General features: G+C 40.3%; 1 protein-coding gene across 1 annotated transcript in view; it reads left to right on the top strand.

The window, feature by feature from the left end:
* vwa8 (von Willebrand factor A domain containing 8) overlaps positions 1 to 19569 on the top strand; it is an 83937-nt gene extending 64368 nt beyond the window's left edge. Inside the window, exons 38-45 of the mRNA XM_086265810.1 lie at positions 4562 to 4670; positions 5410 to 5566; positions 9485 to 9593; positions 12579 to 12704; positions 13199 to 13357; positions 14730 to 14828; positions 15053 to 15291; positions 17108 to 19569. Of these exons, the coding sequence (XP_086121936.1) occupies positions 4562 to 4670; positions 5410 to 5566; positions 9485 to 9593; positions 12579 to 12704; positions 13199 to 13357; positions 14730 to 14828; positions 15053 to 15291; positions 17108 to 17216 (1107 nt within the window). The 3' untranslated portion in view covers positions 17217 to 19569. The remainder of the gene's footprint in view (positions 1 to 4561; positions 4671 to 5409; positions 5567 to 9484; positions 9594 to 12578; positions 12705 to 13198; positions 13358 to 14729; positions 14829 to 15052; positions 15292 to 17107) is intronic.
* The last annotated feature ends 1361 nt before the right edge of the window (positions 19570 to 20930 follow it).

Here is a 20930-nt window from a genome sequence, read left to right as displayed (position 1 = left end):
ACGGAGCGTAGTAATCTGTCTTTTGTTTGGAGCAGGAAATTCAAAATTACTTTAGCATGAGACAAGCACCAATCAAGCATGCTGTCCAAACATACCCAGACTCTGTGGAGAAATAAATGAAAATTGGCATCAATGCAGGTATTATAAGGTATTTACAGTTCAGCATGTTCTTCAAAGGTGTTTTCCTGCTCTTATGGAGCTGCTTAAACTGCATCAAAGCTTTGCCTTAAGCGTGATACAATCTTGGAATATTCATTCTAATCTAAGCAAACATCTCTACGCATGAAGCATTCAACTCTTAATTTCATTCATTACAGTGTGTGGTTTTATCAGTTTCGCGTGACTGGTAAGAATCATCCATCCTTAAATCCTTTTATGCTAAAGACGCCAGTATTAAAAAAAACAAAAAAAGCGAGGGTTTTAATTCAATTGTGTGTCATTGTTTAAATCAGTGGTGTCAAACAGAAGGCCTGGGGGCCAAATTAGCCCGACAGAGACTCCCAATATCTTAAAATCCCACTGGACGGCTTTGGAAAATGTGAAGAAGGGCATATGTTTGGGACTTTATTTTACAGTTTTTCCTACTGATCTATTTGTCTATACAGAAAAAAAGAAGAAGCAAAAACTGTGTTTTCTTATTACAAGACATTTTGGGAAATGAGGTACTTTTACAGATCTATTAATTACAATTTAGTCCCAAAGAGTCATCCTGACAGATTTCTTTTCATTTACTACAGCAGAATTTCTTCATCGTGTTGAAAAACTGAGATGTACTGTGGATTAAATATTGTGTTATTTTTTTTCATATGAACATAAGTAAGAGATTCCATATGTGTTTAAGCTTCTGTACTTCTGTACTTCATATCTGGTTATAAACTTTATAAAATCTGTTATTTTAAACATGCTCAAGAGGTCCAGTTCAGTGGCTCGGATATGTGGAGGTAAAGCAATGCCCCAACGACCTTCTAATCCATTCAAATGGAGGAATTATAAAAAAGAGAATGTACAGTTTTAAGTGAGATGATGCATAGAGGTTAAAACCATTTTTTCAGTGAATTTTAACATGAAAGTCCATGTTTTTTTCACCTTTCCATGACATCTCTTTTTCAGCCTGGGAGGTCATCGGTTGTGTTTTTCAAAGACAATGAGCATTCAGTTGCTGTAGCAAGATCTACTGGAACAGTTATAGTTTAGCCAACATTAGCTGTGTCTGAAATCACTCATTTACTAATCCTGGTATAATAGACAGCCGATAGTTCACTCAAAGCTGAACAGTAACTGACATAATGAACACACGCTTGCACATTGTGTCATTACCATAGGCTGTTCAGACTTTAACAATCATTCTGGAAACTCTAAATTCAGCACATTTGTGAGACTGTAAGTACGTTTTTCTTTTCTCTTCTTTTCTGTTCTGTCGTTCCAGTTTTAAGGGCACTACACGGATAAGTTCTCATCCTTAATTAAGACATTCTGATCAGTTGATGCAAATTATATGTAACACACCATGTAGCAAACAGGGAATGATTTTAGACATGACCTTTTATTACAGCTAAAGATGATACAAATATTTTTGTGTGCATAAATATCTTTTATGGAATTAAAGGAGAACAATTTGTGTTAATACATCAAAATATAGCTTTTATAATGGATTTTATATTAGATTAGAACTCAACACTAGTTGAGTTCTAAGAACTCAACCCTTTTCCTGGTTTGACAGAGTCAGATTAGAGTGCATTAGCAGTGTGGTGATACATTCATAATTATGCTGCGACGCAGAGAGAGTGTTATATCTATATACAGTGTGATGACAAGGGTGAATTACTGAAATAAGCCGACGCTGAGAAAATCCCATAGCTCAACTTCCTCTGTGAATGACAGGCACAAAATGAGCATCGGGGACCAGGTGATGTTAACCTGATGGAGATGGTGCTAGGTTGGTGGCACTAACTTTTATCGAGTGATTGCAATCTCATTCAAAAACACTTGTATAGCAACTGTAAGCCTTAAAGTCATATTCCTGTGGATCAAGTGCACACACCCACTCCTCAACATGACACAGCTGTGTGCAGCACAGCTCATGTTATGCAGAGGTTTCTGAGAGGCACGTTAGTGTGTAATCAGAGATCAGTTACAGTGGTGGAGGTGAGCTTTGGTTATTGACCAAGGTCTCACTACTTACTTAGGTTAACACTAGTTTCTTCTTAATTTTTTTAAAGACATTTTTACTGTCGGCCAGTATAGGCAATCCTCATGTCAGTCTGTTGTGTAAGGCAGCCCACACAGCTGGAGTTCTGCTGTGATTGTGCCTCACTCTTTGAGTCTGTGTCTATTTGTAGGAAAGGAGAGTGTTTAAAGTTGTGCTTTGCATGTATGGCTTGATTAGCTATTTATCAATGAAAAATCAAAAACATTGGTCCAGTCACGCATGTTGTTGTCCAACTGTAATCAAGCGCATCAAGCTAAGTACCATAACATGGCTTTAAATAGCCAGGCCTCAATTGTTTTCTGCAACCTTTGAGGCTGGTCTTGGCAAGGCTACACATCAGCATCAACATGAAAAAGCATCATTTTGGCTCCAGTGATTGGTTTGGGGACATCTCCCCTTGGGAAAAGGAAAAAGTGAATAAAATATTTTGATATTTATTTGGGTTTTTTTTAAGATATTCTCCCGGGTTTGTTCATTTGTCACTATGTTACTCATATGTGAACTCATAACTTCACAGTATGCTACGTATGAAAATTGGGACTGATGAGTAGACGTGGTAGAGGTGGATGGTTTGAAGCAGCAGGCAGAGAGACATTTCACAGATGGTGATGGGAGCTAAAATAGGCTGCCAAACTTAGAGGGTGTGTTTGTGATGTGATGTGAAGAGAGGGTCAGGTTATGTGTGTGTGACGCAGAGCAACTCCAGTTGTCTGCCCGAACTAGCTCGCAGGGTTCCCTCCATCTGTGCTCTCACGTTGTAATGGTGACACATGCTCTACATTACCTCCAGTCTCCCTCTGTCTTATTATTTTAAGGCTGACGAGTGACTTTGTCTGCAATAAAATAATATCAGAAATGTCAAATCTACTTTTAGACACACTTTAACAGTTAGTTGTCTTAAATTTAAAATTGGAATTTATTATACATTCTGTATACATTCTTTCTAATGGCCAGCAGGGGCGATTCATCTGGTTGCATTTGTATAGACTGTGGAAAAATGACTCTCATTTTGTGAATTTAGCAGACACTTTGAAGATGAGTTCATGGTCTTAATCGCTATTTTCAGTTCTTATTGAAAGCAACTTGATGTTCATTTTAAACTATGCTCCCCATTGGTGTCTCAAAGGTTGACAACACAGGATATGATTTAGAAGGACCTTATATTGTGATCAACAAGCTGCTGCTGTGTAAGTCGTGTTTAGAGGTGCAGCTTGATTTAAAACGTTAATGTGAATCTGTTCAAGGATCCAAACATCTGTTGTCTGTCTGGTAAATCCCGTCATCAATAATAGAGCCTCTGTTTAAGCTCAGTACCACAATGGGCATTATCTTGTCCGTATAATCTGACTTGCTGTGTATCAGACTGGTGCTCCTAATCTGAACTAAATATAGAGAGCACTGCTGATCCAGCAGCTTCGTGCAGGTGTGGGAACAGAGCCTGAGCTCTGAGCTCCTCTGTGTGTCAGTGTGATGCGTGGATACTGGGTGAGGACGGGGAGGGGAGGGGTCCTTTTCAGCAAACTGCCGCTCCCTTCAGATAAGTCTCTGTTAACTGCTCAGACCACAAGAAACCAATAAAAAAATCAACAGCAGAAAAGATAATAACTTGAACATACACACAGCGCTTTCCACAGTTTACAAGAGACCTTCTTCCCCCCACAGATACCATTTGAATTCCTGCAATATGTAAGAATGCAGCTGAACCACAGGGGATACACTTAGTCTCTCACTGAACTACCCGTTTCTCTCTCAGTCCTTCAAGCGTGCCAGACTCTGGCCTGCCGCCCTGCCTCAGAGTGAGAGGCAGCATGCTGATTTTGGCTCTGATGGTGCCATTGAGATGGACCTAAAAAAGCAAAGTTTTAACCTCTGTGTCTCCTTCCCTCCGTCTATTATCCCCCCTGCAGAGAAAGACAGAGCTTATTCTGTCCATTCTGCTAAGACCTCACTACTAAATGATAGAGACTCCTTTAATTCTAATAATGCTTTGACTGATAATGCTATGTAACTGACTGTTTGGTTGTGTGTATGGCCCTCACATACTAGTTCAGTGCATCATGACATTGCAGAGAAAGGTTTTAGAGAAATGATCTGGGCTTATCAAGAAATGATGGCTGATCTCAAACCGGATTACATTAGGTGCTATTTGAACACACATACTTAGATTCTTTTTCATAATATGGATACATTTTTAGCTTGTCAGTTCAATTTACTCTAAAATAATAGAAATACCGAATTATTATTTTGTGCATTTTTGTTATTTTGTATCAAAAAATGAGCATGTTTTTGTTGGATGTTTATGGCATTTTTATGACATCACCCACATGGCTTCCCTTCATCCTATCCTTGCAGATCACCATCCAGAGGGACAGTGGCCTGGATGTCAGCGCCCCGAAACATGGCAAGATCGACCCCCACAATGCTCCTCATGTCGGGGGTAACCAGTGGGCGGGAGGCACAGGTAACAGTTGTTTCTGACCACATTGTAACATGCATGAAATAAAAAAATCCATGTGTCCAAATATATCCACAGACCCTTCTATAAACCCATTGCCATAACTTGTAATGTAACCTATTAATATGTCCCTAGTATTGTAACTACATGCATGACACGTACACATTTTCGACTCTTTCTTCTGCTAACATTTTTTTTTTAAATTGACTGGAAGAGAATGGATCCCCTGGAAGTGAGAAACTCCACCACCAACTAGTGTTTTGGCAGCAAAATTGCTGAACTTGGTTAGTCTGCATCATAGACACAACATAGATTATGTATCGTCATCTCAGGCACAAATCTCTGGCTGTGAAGATAGAAGCCTCACCCACCTGCTGTTCAAACCCGTTTATGATGGCAACCAATCTGAACAAAGCTGAAATGGCTTCTTTCAGTCAGAGGCCTAGTATAAGATAAAGAGGCACAGACAACTCCAAAATAAAAATGTCAAGCTTGTTAGCAGCATTATAGGTCCTTTTGATAGTCAGAAGATGTGGTCAAATTTAGAAGGCAGCAGGAAAAATCGTCATCAGTCGTAGTGGTGAAACAGTCAGTTAATGTATCGTCTGTCAACAGAAAATTAACAACTTTTATATAGTCAGTTATAATGATAATGATCTGTTTTATATTTGTATGGCAATACTTTTGTGTCAACGTTTATTAATGACAAAAGCTTTTGTAACAGTTTGAATCGCTTTCTCTACAGGTGGCAGAGACACAGCAGGGCTGGGTGGCAAGGGAGGCCCCTATCGTCTGGATGCAGGGCATAAGGTCTATCAGGTTTCACAGGTGGAGAAGGATGCGGTTCCTGAAGAGGTCCGTAAGGCAGCCCGAGAAATGGCTGAAAAGGCCTTCAAAGAAAGGTAATATGCATGAAATGCATGCTAAAAATAGCTGTGCGGTGTTGGAAAGCACGCTTGATCTTTAACCATATCCAAATAGAGTTAACGCCACAGGTGCAAAACCATGGAGAGGTGTGCAGACTTTTTTTGTTGGTTTTTTGTTCACTGATTGTTGCAAAAAAACAACAACTGAAGTGTCTGAGGTGTATAATGTAATGTGATGTGAACCAGATGTGTGTGAACAATACGCATGTGTGGGCCATCTGCCACCCCAGGTATGGTGCACCAAACAACTCCAGGGTGCTCTGTCCCAGCTGGATGGTAAAGCACAGTGGTAGATCCCACTGGGCGACCTCTGTGTGTGTGTGTGTGTGTGTGTGTGTGTGTGTGTGTGTGTGTGTGTGTGTGTGTGTGTGTGCGCGCGTGTTGAGCCCATATTCACTTCAGAGGAGGTTAGGTTGCGAGGGCATCCCTTTCACCAGCTCATCCATGAAGGGCGTCTCTGTTCACTTTAGCTTCAAACAGTCCCCCCTTCCCCCTCCCTCTTTCCTGCATTGCCCTTCTCATACACTGCCTGCTTTCACCCCAAGAGGACAACCTCTCAGATTCTCCTCTCTCTCTCTTTCCCCCTCTTCTCTTCCCTCTGTCTTTACCCATTTTAATAGCCTTGTTTTTCAGATTTTTTCCTCTGCCTTGTCTTCAGCCTGTCTATCACTAAGCTCAGATAATATCTAGTAGCTACATGCTGACGCTCTGCTATTCACTCACATGTCACTCTAACAGGTAAGCACAGACATAGAAATAAAGGGCTGCTTGATTTTTCTTTTCCATGCCACAAGCCAACACTGTCAGCCTTTTTCCTATTCCTTCCCAATGTGTGTCCAAAGTCATATGTTTACTTAGCTTTAAGTTAAGCATCAGTAAAACTAAGATCTTTGCAGAAACCTTTAAGTAAGTGACACACGCACACACACGCACGCACGCGCACACACACACACACACACACGCACACACACACACACACACACAAAGATCTTCTGCTTGTTTTCAGTGGTGGTGAAAGACACCAGAAATAGTAAAACTCCCATTTCGATCCTGTGTTTTGTGGCCTTGTTCTTTCCTCTTTGCAGTCATCCCCTTCTTTACAGTTTCACTCTTGCTGCATCCTTACTTTTTATTTGAATTCCATAGTGGGTTTATGGACGTGCCCTTAGGATCTGCCTCCTCAAATGCAAGAAAAGCAAAAGTTATATATAAACAAGAAGAAATGCTGGTTTGCAATGCAGTTTATTTAAGATGGTCCAATCAAAATCTGAATTTCCCTTTGTTATCATGGAAAAAGCATCCTTTGGTCTAAATAGGTGCAGGAGTATCCAGCTTGCTGTTAAAAGCCAGCATCCATAATGGTATTGGTGGGTTTGAGTGCAGCTGGTATAACTAACACTTATATTTGAAAATGCACCACAAATGAACAACAGATCCAGACGCCTTTTTGGAGACCTCTTGTTTTATTTCTGCAAAACAGAGCCACATCACATTCTGCATGTATTACATCAGCGCTGATATCAGACCTCAGCATGTCATGTCTGGCCTGCAGACAGTTTTTCCTGTGCTGCAGGAAACACTGAAAACATTTGATGGATTATGAACAAAAACTGCAGGAAAGGAAGCTGGAAAAACTGGAAAACATTTGAGTTGCAGTTGTTCCTCTCATTTCCCGAAGTCTTCCAGTGTGGTTTCAATGAGATTCGTTTACAAATAATCACATTGTTGTTAAATTTACACTTCACCCACTGGTTCAGCTTGGAAACACGATTGTAGTTATGTTTAAGGAAATCCAAAGCAAATACACAAGAATGAGGTTTCCTAAATACCAGAGTAACAGATCCAAATCCAAAAAATGGGTGTCCCGCTTCAAGATTTAATGGGTGTTAACAAAACTGTTATTGTTTAGTGAGGACTGTATTTCAAAGTTTCATTGCAATGACTGTAAAGAAATGCTCACATAATGTGACAGTTAATAGTCAGGCGACCACAAAGGCCTATTTAACCGCTCAGTTCCTCTAATTAAATGCATGACAATAAAGGAGTGAAAAAACACTATGAAAAATAGGAAAATAAAACTGTCTCTGTCCTTGGAAAAGGAGCTTTTTTGAGTGGAGGACAGCTTGTTTAGTAGCAGGGAGTGTCAACCTTAAGTCTTTGTTTTTGTGGTTGTTGTATGTGAGTTTTCAGTGTGCTGGCTCCACCTTATTTAGTAAAAACCCTCTGTTGCTCTCTCCCGTATAAGTCAAGGTTCAGGAATTTGCAGGAAATAGCTCCGGCCGCTGGCCAGAGTGTCTGCTCGCCACATCCATTGCATGCATCCTCACACTGATGCACGTATACACACACATAGGAATGTGTGGAGGAAGGCGTTGCTCTTGTTTTGTGGACTGACGCGACGCAGTAAGAATACACAGAAACAAACAAAATGGCTGTGTGTGTAGGTCCGATATTACTTAATGCAGATCAAGTTTGTTTATTGTACATTTACCTTTATTTAATTTCCTTTTAGATTCATTTGACATAGATTCTACTCCAAGAGTCCAAGAGGACACTAATATGATATGATGAGTGGTATACCTAACAGCTGAGTAGTAAAAACTTTGAAGTATCATTTATTTATATAAGTTGTAGGAAGGTCATTCACAAACAGTGAGGATGTGCACAGGGGATACTCTGCAAACAAATTTAGACTGGTCTCAGATCAGATGTGCACAAGTGATAAAGGCCTTTAATTCAATCCAATTTAGTTTTAAAGAAATAAATAATCATAATAATAATTCTGTCGTTATTTACTGTTTTCCAGAAGAATACAAACCAAAAAAGGCTCATGGAATTAATTCAAAGAAATTAAATTATATATTAAGGTTAGTCATAAGGTTTAGGCTTTAGCAAACCCGTTTATTAAAATATATTCCAATAAGCAACCCTTTCACTACAAGGCCCCAGTCGTCACATTAGTGATCATAGATCAATTATAAATGCTTTGCATCATGAAACTGCATTCATTAAACAAATATCATTATTGTCACTTATATACTGTTTTTGAAGCCTCCGTTAATGAAGCCTGAGATGCAGTTTCTTTTTTTCTAATAGGAAGTAACAAATTGAGTGGATGCAAATTAAAAATATTAGCTTTTCAAACTACAAATTCTTGTCTTTATACTGCATGACTTACCTGAATTAACATTTTTTAAAACTGCCATCCAAGTGTTGGTGATTATGAGTTTGTGTGTGTGTGTGTGTGTGTGTGTGTGTGTGTGTGTGTGTGTGTGTGTGAATGCATGATCTGTTTTGATTGCATAGCCGATGCCTGTGCAGTCTGTGTCAGTATTTTGTCTGAATCTGCTCACACACAACCGATCCACACAGATTTGTTGCAGCCTGTGATAGATAAGGCTTACTCTCATCCCTGCATTGTTTTTTTTAAGTCACTGCTCTGAATGTCTGCAGTGTTGACGGTCTAGTCGTCACCAAAGGTTTCAAATGCGTGTCAGAGGATTTCACCCACTTTGCACACACATACACACACCAGCATGAAGGACCCTTACCACGCTTAAGGAAGGTTCTGTGTCTTTGTGTATAAGTAATACTAAAGTACCTGCACGCTGGCGTTACACCGATAAGCATGACTTGGGGAGAAAGGAGCACCTGTGTCTTGATGCCCGCAGGTGTGTTCTGGAGAGCACATGGGTTCATATTTAGAAACACTGACCCTTTGTCAGTTTGTTCTCAGGTGTCCTGGGCTAATGAAAAAAGGGCTCTGTTTGTACTCTTTCTGTATCTCACTGCCTCAAGATGCACACGGTGTTAATTTGGACAATAAAGGTTTAGTCATAGCTAATGCCATGCATCTCCCCCTCCCCTCTGTTTTTGTCTGACTTTTTGTCTCAGGTTGAAGGAGATTGATATGAGTGAATACGATGCTGCTACATACGAGCGCTTCTCCAGTGCCGTGAGGAGACAAGTTCAGTCACTCCGCATCATCCTGGACAGTTTACAGGTTGGCGTCACACCACACACTGTTTGTGTTTAACACAAGTTTCCTTGTTTGAAGGTATCAGTGTTTTTGCAACATCCAGGTTCATCTGCAGTAGCTTTTTTTATTTATTGCTCAGTCCCAATATTATAAAATGAGTAAAATATTGAAAGCCAAGATTCCCAATTTGCTGGTTTAAGTGGTTGCTTGTAATGACAGGCTCGTCTTTGTCAGATCAGTTTATTTAAACACCACCAACTCAGGCTGCAGTAGCTTCTATTGTACGGCTTGACACTGAAAAAAGTCATGGGGTCATAAAGTCAGCAGATGACAATTGGTTGACCTTATACATCCTCGCACGTGGTGCTGGACACGGAAAGAGGGGGCGCTGTCCCCCAGGAGCACTCTGATTTGTTAAAGAGAATGCGGACTAAGATCACAGGGAGTGGTGGTATTGTCTACGTTTCATTATTTTGGTTTCCACTTTCCGCCCTTTGTTTGGGCGTCTTAGTGCGAGCGTCTCTGGTGGGTGTGCTTGTTTGTGTGCGTTCATGGGCATCTGACAAGAACGCAATCATGCAGCCACGATTACAGAGCAGTGACACTGAACTGTGCTCTATTATTCTTCTATCCAGGTGTGAAGGTGTTTTTTTGCATGTGTTGTGCTGTGGAGGGTGTGTGATTTTGTTTTCCATCCAGGTGGGCTTTGAACATGAGTTTGGTTGTAATTTGCGTTTGTCCTTATTGCCTTGGGCAGCTTCTTCACTGGAAAGATGATGGAGATCCCACTAAAACCCAGCAGGCAAGACGCTATGAAGTCATGTCAATTTTTATGCCATTCCTACAGAGGGACTGAAAGGAGTCATACACACGCACACAACTATAAATGGCAAGCTTTCAATAAACTGATAGTGTATTGTTTCCATCTGCTGGGGTTTTCCTCAGGGAAAACCCTCTCTATTTACCTCTCAACAATAGACTGGCTTGGAACATACAAACCCTCAGCCCGCATTGTGAAGTTCTAAAAGTAAGATATCAGTCCGAGCTGACCGCAAAGTGTTTTTATTTTACGTTATTGATGAGGAAGAGTATCCTGGCTTTTGCGTCAAGACATTTCATTAATATGACATTAGGGCTGCCACGATTAGTCGACTAGTCACGATTATGTCGACTATTAAAATCGTCGACGACTAATTTAATAGTCGACGCATCGTTTGAAGCTTTGTAAGATCACAAAGGACGCAGGAAGTAGTAGGATTTAAGAGTGTAATAACGGACTGAAACAGAAGATGGCAGCACTGCATGTACAAGGATGCCAGCTGCCGTTAAACCCCGAAGAAGAAGAAGCTGTGTCCCAGAATTCATAGCGCAGCTGTCAACAATGGCGGCAGCTAGTTAGTTTTAACTTTACTCTTATTATTCTTTCTGGGTCACAAAATAAACGTTTAACATATTTTCAGGCGAGAATGTAGCTGTGTAAACCTCAAATATCTGCTCAGTTTATCAAGACACCACATATTTTCAAAAGCGCTCCGACGTTTTCGGAGACGTCTGTTACCCACTAGCTCGTTAGCTAGGCGGGGGCAAGGCTAACTAGAGCCGTGAGAACACCGGACTCCCGGCAAATCGTTTTCAAACCCACCGCCGTCTTTCGCTAGTCAGGTTAAACATATATATAAGTCACTTAGATAACTTAAAAATGTTATTGTTTGGCTTTCTTTAGTATTTTATTTGTTCCTGAGTAAATCGGTTTGGCTGAGATTAAAGTTATAGTTTTTTGCACAGCTAAAACTGTCAAGCAGACAGCTGATTATCAGAAGTGTGAGACGCTGGAGAATATACTCTGGTGTCCTGTTATATTTTAGAAAGCAAGGAGTTTATTAAACTTCACCGAAACAATCTGCAAATTTCATTAAAAATTAATAAACTACCATCTTGTCTTTATTTTTAGTTAGCACAAACACTTCAAGCTGTAAGCTAATGATAGTTATATAAGACCAGATGCTGCTGGTGCAATAAGCTGTACGCTGTACGTCCAATGGATGATGATCTGATTAGTCGACTAATCGCAAAAATAATCGGTGACTAGTCGACTATCAAAATAATCGTTTGTGGCAGCCCTATATGACATTTAGGTGCCGCACTAACACAACACCTCTTTTAGTTACAGTTCAACATAGTTAAAAAAAACAGCGCCTTGAGCCAACTGTTGTTGTGAATTGGCACCATGTGAACAAAATTGAACTGAATAGTTAAATTGAAGCTGACACCTTGTATTTTAAATGAGATGCGCTTAAGCACCAGAAGTAATAACTTCAGTCTGTTGTATTTCTGGATAGGTAATTTTTGTGCCTGCTTTGAGAAATGTTGTTGCGTCATGAACGAAGAGAATGTGCATCCATTTATGTCAGAATCGTTTGTCATAGTGAGGAAAAAAGGGATCTGGTTCCGTTACCTTTGTTTGTGCTGTTCTACTGTGCACTGCATTCAGAAAGGTGAAAGTAGTTGTTACATCTGTTACTACTTATCAATGATGTGAAGTCAAACAACCTTGTTATTGCTGGCTATTCTTTGTTTCTTTGTGTGCTCACACGTCATTTGCCGTGTAAAGAAAATCTCAAGACACGAAACCAAATATCCTGACTCACCAGTAACTGCAGGAGTGACCTAAAGAGAATGGGGAGAGGCACATCGGGTTTCCTCTTTGTTTGACGTCTTCTCCCTAAAGATCTCCTTCCGCTGAGGGAAAGATGAGGGCAGGACAGGGAGTGATGGCGCTCTTCCTTTCAGGTTTTCTCCTTGTAACATCACAAGAAATGGGGCCACAGATTCAGTGTAGCCTTTTCAATGTAGCCTTAGCCTCTTTTTGTTTGCTGGGTGTGAGTGCTAGTTGTTGGTATTGGTGAACTTTGAGCTCCTCTGTTATCTTTAAAAACCTCCATCAAAACAAAATCATCTCTCCCAGGCATATTTGGCTTACTTATTCTAATTTGGTGGATGTGCTTTCAGGCTAAAGGGAAGGAGCGGCAGTGGTTAAAGAACCAGGCTCTGGGAGAGCTGGATGACACCAAGATCATCGATGGACTGACTGGAGAGAAGGCTATATATAAACGCAGGGGAGAGCTGGAACCAGAGGTGTTTGTTTTTTCTTGAAACTTTCTTATTTTTGAATCTGCCACACCTCCAAAGACTGCTACACTCACTCCCACAGTCACACATAATTTTGACCTTTATCTGTCAGGCGGTACATTCCAGCGGTGTGTGTGTGTGCGAGATTATTATTACACCCTGCTGTTTCTGCTCCAGCTCACTCAGTTTCTAGTTACGTCTTGTGCTGTCATCTGTGCGCGCATGCACACAGCAGAAAAGTAGTTCCCACACTAATCATGCCAACACACACTAGCCCATAATATAAATACTGTGTTTTTCTAACGTATTTAGCTCCAAGTCTTACATAGTTTTGGTCTGAGCTGAGCTACATTGAAATAATTGCACCCAGTTTTGAAATCCCGACCTTGTGTAAAATATTATTTTTATGTAACTACACCATCTAAAGTAGGGATTTTAGCTCGATTTAATCAGTAGTTGCTGATGTATTTATTTATTTAGTAACTTATGTGTGCTTACAGCTGGGCAGCCCTCAGCAGAAGCCCAAGCGGTTACGGGTGTTGGCCGACGTGTCGGGCAGCATGTACCGCTTCAACGGTGTGGATGGCAGGCTGGAGCGCTCCATGGAAGCTGTTTGTATGGTCATGGAAGCTCTTGAGAACTATGAGCACAAATTCAAGGTGAAAACGCTACATCGCGCATCACAATACAGAAGATTCTATGTGACTTTTCCTAAGTCAGGTGATAGATAACAGCTGCATGTCCAGTATATGGAGTTTACTTCACATGAACAATTACTGTGCTTCCTTTGTGTTAGTACACTTTTATATAGTACACTTCATACCCTATATACTTAGTGTAAATCTTTATTTTAACTTAAGTATCAAGTAGTCGTACATGAAATAATAATAACTATTCAAGCTTTTGTTTCTGGTGTGAAATTCATTATTGCCATAATTCCTGAATTGCACCCTCGTATATCAAAACATGCAGTGTGTCTTTTAAAGCCTTTCTCATGCCACACTGTGATCTAATTTGTCAGTGCTTTATTGGGTAGGAATTGGTAATACAGTTGACGCTTTTCATGGAAAATCAGGAGTCCGTTGTAGCCACGAGAAGTGGAATCGGTCCAGAGATGGAGCATGAAAAGAGACAGGGGGAGACGGGAGTGCATACAAAAAAAGTTTTGGAGAGAGACAGACTTCTTGGCCCCTTAGTGACACTCAAGCCAACCTAATACTGATCACATATCACACAAACTCGCATACACATTTTTCAGTGTTCCACATGGCATTTCAGTCTCACTGCTGTCTTTGAATAACACTCCTTACATAAAAGAGCATCTGGTAACGCATAAGATATATACACTGTCACCATGTGCCCGTGCTGCCCGCAGTTTCGCATTATATGCGTGTTTGCATCTTACAATCATCCACCATCGATAGTCAAACGTGTCACTTTATAGTTTGATGCCTTTTTTTAGTACACTCTTTAGGCACCCATTCACAGTCCTGAAGTGGATGACGCCCACTGTGGATTGACATGGCCTTAATTTTGGTGACATTGAACCTGGTTAGATTTAGAGCTATGTGTTAGACTTTATGAGTCATGTAGCAAAATAAACCCTGGAAAAACAATACAAAATTGACAGCACCAAAAGGTCTTCTTACCCAGCAACAGTGATATGGATGCATGAGACACACAGTCGCATACCTTTGACCACCACAGTCATAACTGCCCTTATTAGATGTGGCTCATATACATAATACCTGGGTCTTCAAATAGCTGCCTGGGGGCTCACAGTGTCAGGCTGAGTGTGAGCTGCCTTATGTAAGTCAGTTATGATGGATGGTCTGGTGGAGACATGTAAACCTCTGACACTGTTAACATCTTGCAATGTTCGCATTTACAATGTGACCTTTCTGCACCTTCACACCTCTGTCGGGGAGACTGTTACATTACAAGTTAAGTAACAAGTCAAATCACTACAGTCTTTACTTAAATGTTGTAACAATGTGTCTTTTGTGTCTTTTAACTCTTTTCTCTACACAGTATGACATAGTGGGCCACTCGGGCGATGGCTACGACATTGAACTGGTCACGGCAGACAAAATCCCCAAGAATAACAAGCAGAGACTTAAAGTCCTGAAGGTATTCTCATGCTTTGTTTTGCTCACCCAATTGGACTGCAAAAAGTGTTTTGCATGCATTTCTTTCTCTTTAACATCTGTGTTCACATGAAATTGTACATTAAGTCAAAGTAGCCACACAAACTGATGAACATCTCCAAACGATGTCATTTGGGGCTGCAAGTATGAAGCTAAATAAAATCTGTGGCTTGCTCTTTATTAATCAGCCTTTTCCTTGCACTTCAGGTCATGCATGCCCACTCTCAGTTCTGCATGAGTGGTGACTACACTCTGGAGGGGACGGAGGCCAGCATCAAGGAGCTGGCGAGAGAAGAAGCAGATGAGCACTTTGTGGTGGTGCTGAGCGACGCTAATCTGGAGCGCTACGGCATTCGGCCCGAGCGCTTTGCCCAAGTCTTGACCTCTGACCCACAGGTCAATGCCTTTGCCATTTTCATTGGCTCCCTTGGCGATCAGGCTGAAAGGTAAGGAGGTGAAGATGATGATAACTTGGGTGGAGTTAACTAAGAGCGAGCAAAGTGCAAAAGAGATGGAAAGAAAAGAGGAGTAGATGAAGGAACATGAAGATGCAAAGAACTCATCATGAGACAATTCTTAAGTTCTGGGGCTCCAAACAGTTGCATTTAGTTAGTTTGCTCTTCAAGGTCATCTTCTCATGCACCTCTGTATTGCTTCCAACACTGCTTTTATTTTTCTGATTGCTTATGTCTGCTTGCACCTGTGTCGTTGCAATTTAAAAATGGACCTCAAATTTACACAGTGAGTGCTTTGAAATCTGGAACTATTGTTAATAATGATCTCATTGGCTCCACTTTGAGGGCTGAGGTCGGTATTTACTTATGTATATCATCACTCTAGGCTCTTGGCTAACTAAGGGTTAGCATGCTGTCTGTGCAGATCCTTGCAAAGACCCTAAGTTGTGTTAGCAGCATAATGTGGTTGTTTCTGTCCTGGATGCAGTTTGCACTTTACCATTGCGCCCTCATGCTTTTGTGCAATAAAAATAAAAGTCCTTATCCACGCTGTAGACCGTGGCTCTATTTTCCTCCTCAGCCACACAATCTGAAATCAGCTGATTGTAGTGCAGGTGCGAGTGGAACTGATAAGCAAGCAGACTAAACAAATAGAAATACTAGGAATAGAACTGCTAGAAACGGTTCTCAATTCCCATCCCTAGTTTCCCACAGATTCATGTTGCTGAAAATTTGTCCACTCCCTCTGATTGAAAGCAAAGTGCAGGGTTACTGTTTTGACACACCAGAGGGAATCTAGTGGCATATTAGAGACAGAAGGGCCAGGAGACAGAAAGAGCCCTCCAGTGCTTTCAGTGCTGCGGTTATCACTGAAAGCAGTCCCAGAGATGAATGAGGAGATAACCCTGAAGAAGAGATTGACCAATTTTTATTTAGTTAAGGTTTTAAATCTTCAATTTCAATTCCAGAATGTTGAAGTAGCTCCTTTTGGGCTGTATTAAAACATCAGCATCCCCATCTGCTGCCTGTCCTTACTGTCCTGTCTCAGATCAAGTTTCCAGGCCAGATGAAAGCGCAACAAGTGTACTCGTTAACCTGCTCCTCCTCATCCTCATTGCCATTCTACTGCAGGCTTCTACTGTAGCTCCTTACCAGACATACATCCTCTCTGTTGAGGCTTGCAGGCCTTGAAGCTTTAAACTCGTTGAAGAACTGCCTGGCTTAATGCAGTCTTTAGCTCCAGGATGCTATGCTTTGCTCACGAAGAGCAGAAAAAAAGCAAAGATAGAAAGAGACAAGAAGTCAACTACTCTTTAAGGGCAGGCTGTCAGAATTTGAAGATAGAAATTAAAATAATATCTTGTCATGCCCTGGAAGCCCTGGAATTGGTTATGGATGCCCTTAGAGTTATATAATTTTCCTTCTTGAGCAACACTTTGGGAATGCTAATTTTATATCCCTGTTGACTGCCCATGTGTGTGTATGTCCTGAGAGGAGAAATGCATAGGGACACGGTTGAATGAAAGAACAAAGGCAGAGGCTCATTAGAGTAAATGGGTTTATACAAATGATTCAAAGGCATTGGAGGTGGCTCTGTTGTCTTGTTGCTGAGCTCCACCGAGTGAAAGGCATCTCTTTCATCCACACACACTCATACACTGTATTCTTTTAATGGGAATATGTAGTGCCAGCTCACACAGCAAATACAAGTAGTCTCTTTTAATTTTGGGAAACAATTCCAGTGCTAAAGTTCAGTTCCTTTCTTTGACCTCTATCTTCATTCTCTCTTCGTGTTCTTTTGTTTCAGACTCCAAAAGACCCTTCCAGCAGGGAGGTCCTTTGTCGCCATGGACACCAAGCAGATCCCCCAAATCCTGCAGCAGATCTTCACCTCCACAATGTTATCGAGTGCTTGATGCAAACACATAGTACATACCGTCCACTCACTTGTTATCTCACACACCCAAAACTTCAAAAAGTTTGTTGTGAAAGCGCTGAAAATCTTCACACTCTGTGTCAGATCAAATGACTTTATCATGGCTGCAGCAGGTCCGGAGGGGTCGCATTAGCACGAGCCGGGGGTTTGACAGTTTGTTATTGTTAAGAAGCCTGTTAGCATGACAGAGTAACTAATGTTTAGATATTTTGCTGTGTCCCTCTGGGAACAGCTACAGTACACAAAGTGTGTGATCTCTTTTAGTGTGACTGTAATCTGCTGTGTAATCGGTGACGCGTATGCCTGGAGCCTGTCTCAGATCCCATTTAGGGATCAAACACACAGCCTAACAGCTGTTCTTTTTAATTGTGTTTTTGCCCCTACACACACACACACACACACACACACACACACACACCTTTGTCCTCTATCGGGCTGTGAGAAACTCAAAGGGAAGGGCCATGGAGTCGTGACAGCATCCATTTATGTCAGAGCTCCTGACTTCTTGTCTGTCACGCAGAAAAATGCACATACACACACAAGAAAGCCGACAGTAAAGCCCCACCTGACCGACACTAGGATGCGCCGAGCAGCAATAACTTGGCGCCTTTGGTATGTTGGGACTGCCACCAGGGAATTTCCCACCTGGCTGCACGCGGACTTTAAAGCCTGCCGCTGTTGTACACCCCCATGCTGTGTGAGTGTGCGTGTATGTGTGTGTGTGTATTTTCCTAGAGCATCTATGTCAACATGTGCAGACCCTTTTCTTCCTGTCTGGTGGAACATGTGTTGCCTCGTGTGCGCTCAGAGCTGCCTTTCATTGCAAGAGCTCCCAAACACAAAATACTTTCACTGCGAGACAGATGAAGAGAAAAATACAGGACTAGTGGGTCAGTGTGTATCAAACATCATATCGGTGTCTTCCCTGGTTGTCATAGTTTTTGTTCATGCCTGACTATGTTGAATCAATAGAAGCCTGTCCAGCTGTCAGCCTCTATTGATTTCTGTGAGTGAGGCATATGCCATTTTTTTATTAACCTACTTTAATTTGCCTCTGGCTCCTGGGCTGCTGATTAGTTGGAAATGTAAGATATTTGCTGGGTGGAACCTCATGTTGGGAAGGCATTAAAAAGTGTATATTAAAATTCATACATGTATCTAGTTTTCACATTGTTAATTTCTGGTGAAATAAACTGTAAAAGTAATGTAGAGCATTTTAATAAATGTTAACATTGCTATTTGATTCAATTTCTGCCCCATCACTTCCCTTCTGAAGACTATTTCTGCTGCTGCTCGATTATCCGATAAGTCACATTTCTGACGAGCGTTCCTGTCCTTCCTGGTGTTGCAAAAGAAAACCGTTTATCTGCAGATGTTTTTTCTTTTTTAAAAAACAAGTGGAGATAATGGACGAAGATTAAGTATTTCTTAACAAGAAGCAGTCAGAGAGCGCAAACCTCCGTCAAAGCAGCTCACTCTCTGAGCAGGTTTTACTTTCAGGGAAATCATTTCATATTTTGTAAATTTTTGTTTGGTTTTCTTTGTTCTTTTTATGTTATTTATTTAGAACAGTGCATGTTAATGAACATAAATGTAAAAAAATTACATGAATGTAAACATACCAGATTATAGCCATTTAATTTCCATCTGTTGTCCATAAAAAATAGACATAATAATTCATAAAAAATGCATAATTCATTCATAATAAAAACTCCATCACCAAACTTACACATACACACCATTCTGTTCCCAAATAAAACATTAAAACTATACAACTCATACATGATCACATACTTGATTTGTCCATAACCCGTTTTTAACCTTTGCCTTAAACAAATTGAATGTCGAGCATTCTCTAATGGGTTGAGGAAGACTGTTCCACAGATGGCCACCCTTGACAGAGAGGACGTTCTGCCCAAATGCTGTCCGTCTGTGGGGTATAAACAAGTCTCCTCGGGTTGAAGCTCGAGTGGTCCTGTCTGAGCTTTCTTTATGCCTAATGAACTGCTTTAGTGGTGGTGGAGCAAGGGAGTGTAAGACTTTATATATTAAACACAATCTTTTAAGTTTCACTAAGTTATTGAAGTTCATGTAATTTATGTTTTTTTAACACATGGCAGTGGTGGTGGGAAGTTGGTTTTTTGTCAAGTAGTTTTAAACTTCTTTTATAAATGTTTTCAATAGTTTTAAGTGTTGTTGGACAAGCAAGTGACCAGGACGTCAAACAATAGTCCATATGAGAGATGATCATTGAGTAAAAATAAGTTTTTGCAACATTCATATTTAAATTATTACGTATATGATTAAAATTTCGATTATTAAATTTAAGTACCTGGGACTCTTTATTTATGTGACTCTTGAAGGATAATGTTGGGTCTAGAATGACCCCAAGATATTTAAATTCTGGAGCTAATTCAAGCTCTACTCCATCCAGGAATATTTTTAAATAATTTTGATAATTATTATTAATCATTTTTAAATGTACTTTGAAAACTTTGTAGTCCAGTTAAAATCAGATAAGGGATGCATGAAGATGTTTACTTTGATTACAGAAACCTGAAGGAGTAGGTGATGGTATGATTTGTAAATAACTGGACAAATAGCTTTATTTTATAATGCAATATTATACTGCAGTGTATTTTTAACTAGGCAATTCATTCTCTTTCTTTAAAGATACAAGACATTGTGGGGTCAACCTGAAAGAAAGGCAGATGTGAAATGTAAAAGTGAGGTCAGAGGTCAAATGTGATATATTTAGATGCAAACTATAATGTGATGTTTAGAGTCCCCATATACCAGAATCGTTCAATAAATGCTTTTAAGTGTAGCTTGAAAGATGAGACATTTTATGAAAGTTTGATATTATTTGACCTTGAAGAAGAGGTCAAAGGTCCAAAGTAAGTGATATTTAGAATCCCCATATATCATCCCCTATATGCCCCTATGGTGTCAGTATAAGCAATGACAGTAATGGCAACAGGTCTATATAGTTTTATTATCACTTTGACATTCAGTTCAATCGATTGACCTTGAAGGAGAGGTCACAGGTCAAATGTGACATGATATTAAAGGACCTTGAAGACTTCAGTGGATAGAAGCCAGATTTTAATAGATTGTTAACATGAGTCCACTTTACACGCCTTTTAAAAAAATTTTTTTTTTAATCAGAATTCATTAAAAACTTTCTGACCTATCATGTTTACAGACTGAAATAATGGCAGCGATACACACAAGCATTTGCTGGTGGTAATAAGTGGAGACTAGTCTCTAAATTGTAATTTTACAGAAGAAATGAAGTAAAACTTCCAGTTGGAGAATGGCCACTGCTTGCTATTAACACAAAAACTGACTTCTTTAGTTCATAATTCGTAAAAGTGCTCCGGGCTGCCCCTTTCTTCCAGTGGGTTGTCACGGCTGATGGATCCGCATGTTTTAATTTGGCACAGATTTTGCACTAGACTCTCTTTTTTTCCTGATGCAATCATCTTCCAACATTTATAATACATTCAGAAAAAAAACCTTTTGCTTTTGCTTGACACAAGCCGTAATTGTGAGCAGATTAAAGGACATTTTGCAAGTGTTGGTTAGAGTCAACATTTATAATTTCATATTCAGTGTCAGCAACATATTTAGGATGTTTAGTAAAACCACGAATGATATGTGGGCAATAATGCGTTACTGTGTTGTGTATAAT

This window comes from Aulonocara sp. 'chitande type north' Nkhata Bay, linkage group LG16 (genome assembly GCF_057382095.1).
Source record: "Aulonocara sp. 'chitande type north' Nkhata Bay isolate Kocher_YH1m ecotype deep benthic linkage group LG16, A_spYH_male_GT1.1, whole genome shotgun sequence".
NCBI lineage: Eukaryota > Metazoa > Chordata > Actinopteri > Cichliformes > Cichlidae > Aulonocara > Aulonocara sp. 'chitande type north' Nkhata Bay.
The sequence above is the reverse complement of the archived record's forward strand: the minus strand, read 5'-3'. Positions and strand labels throughout refer to the sequence as shown.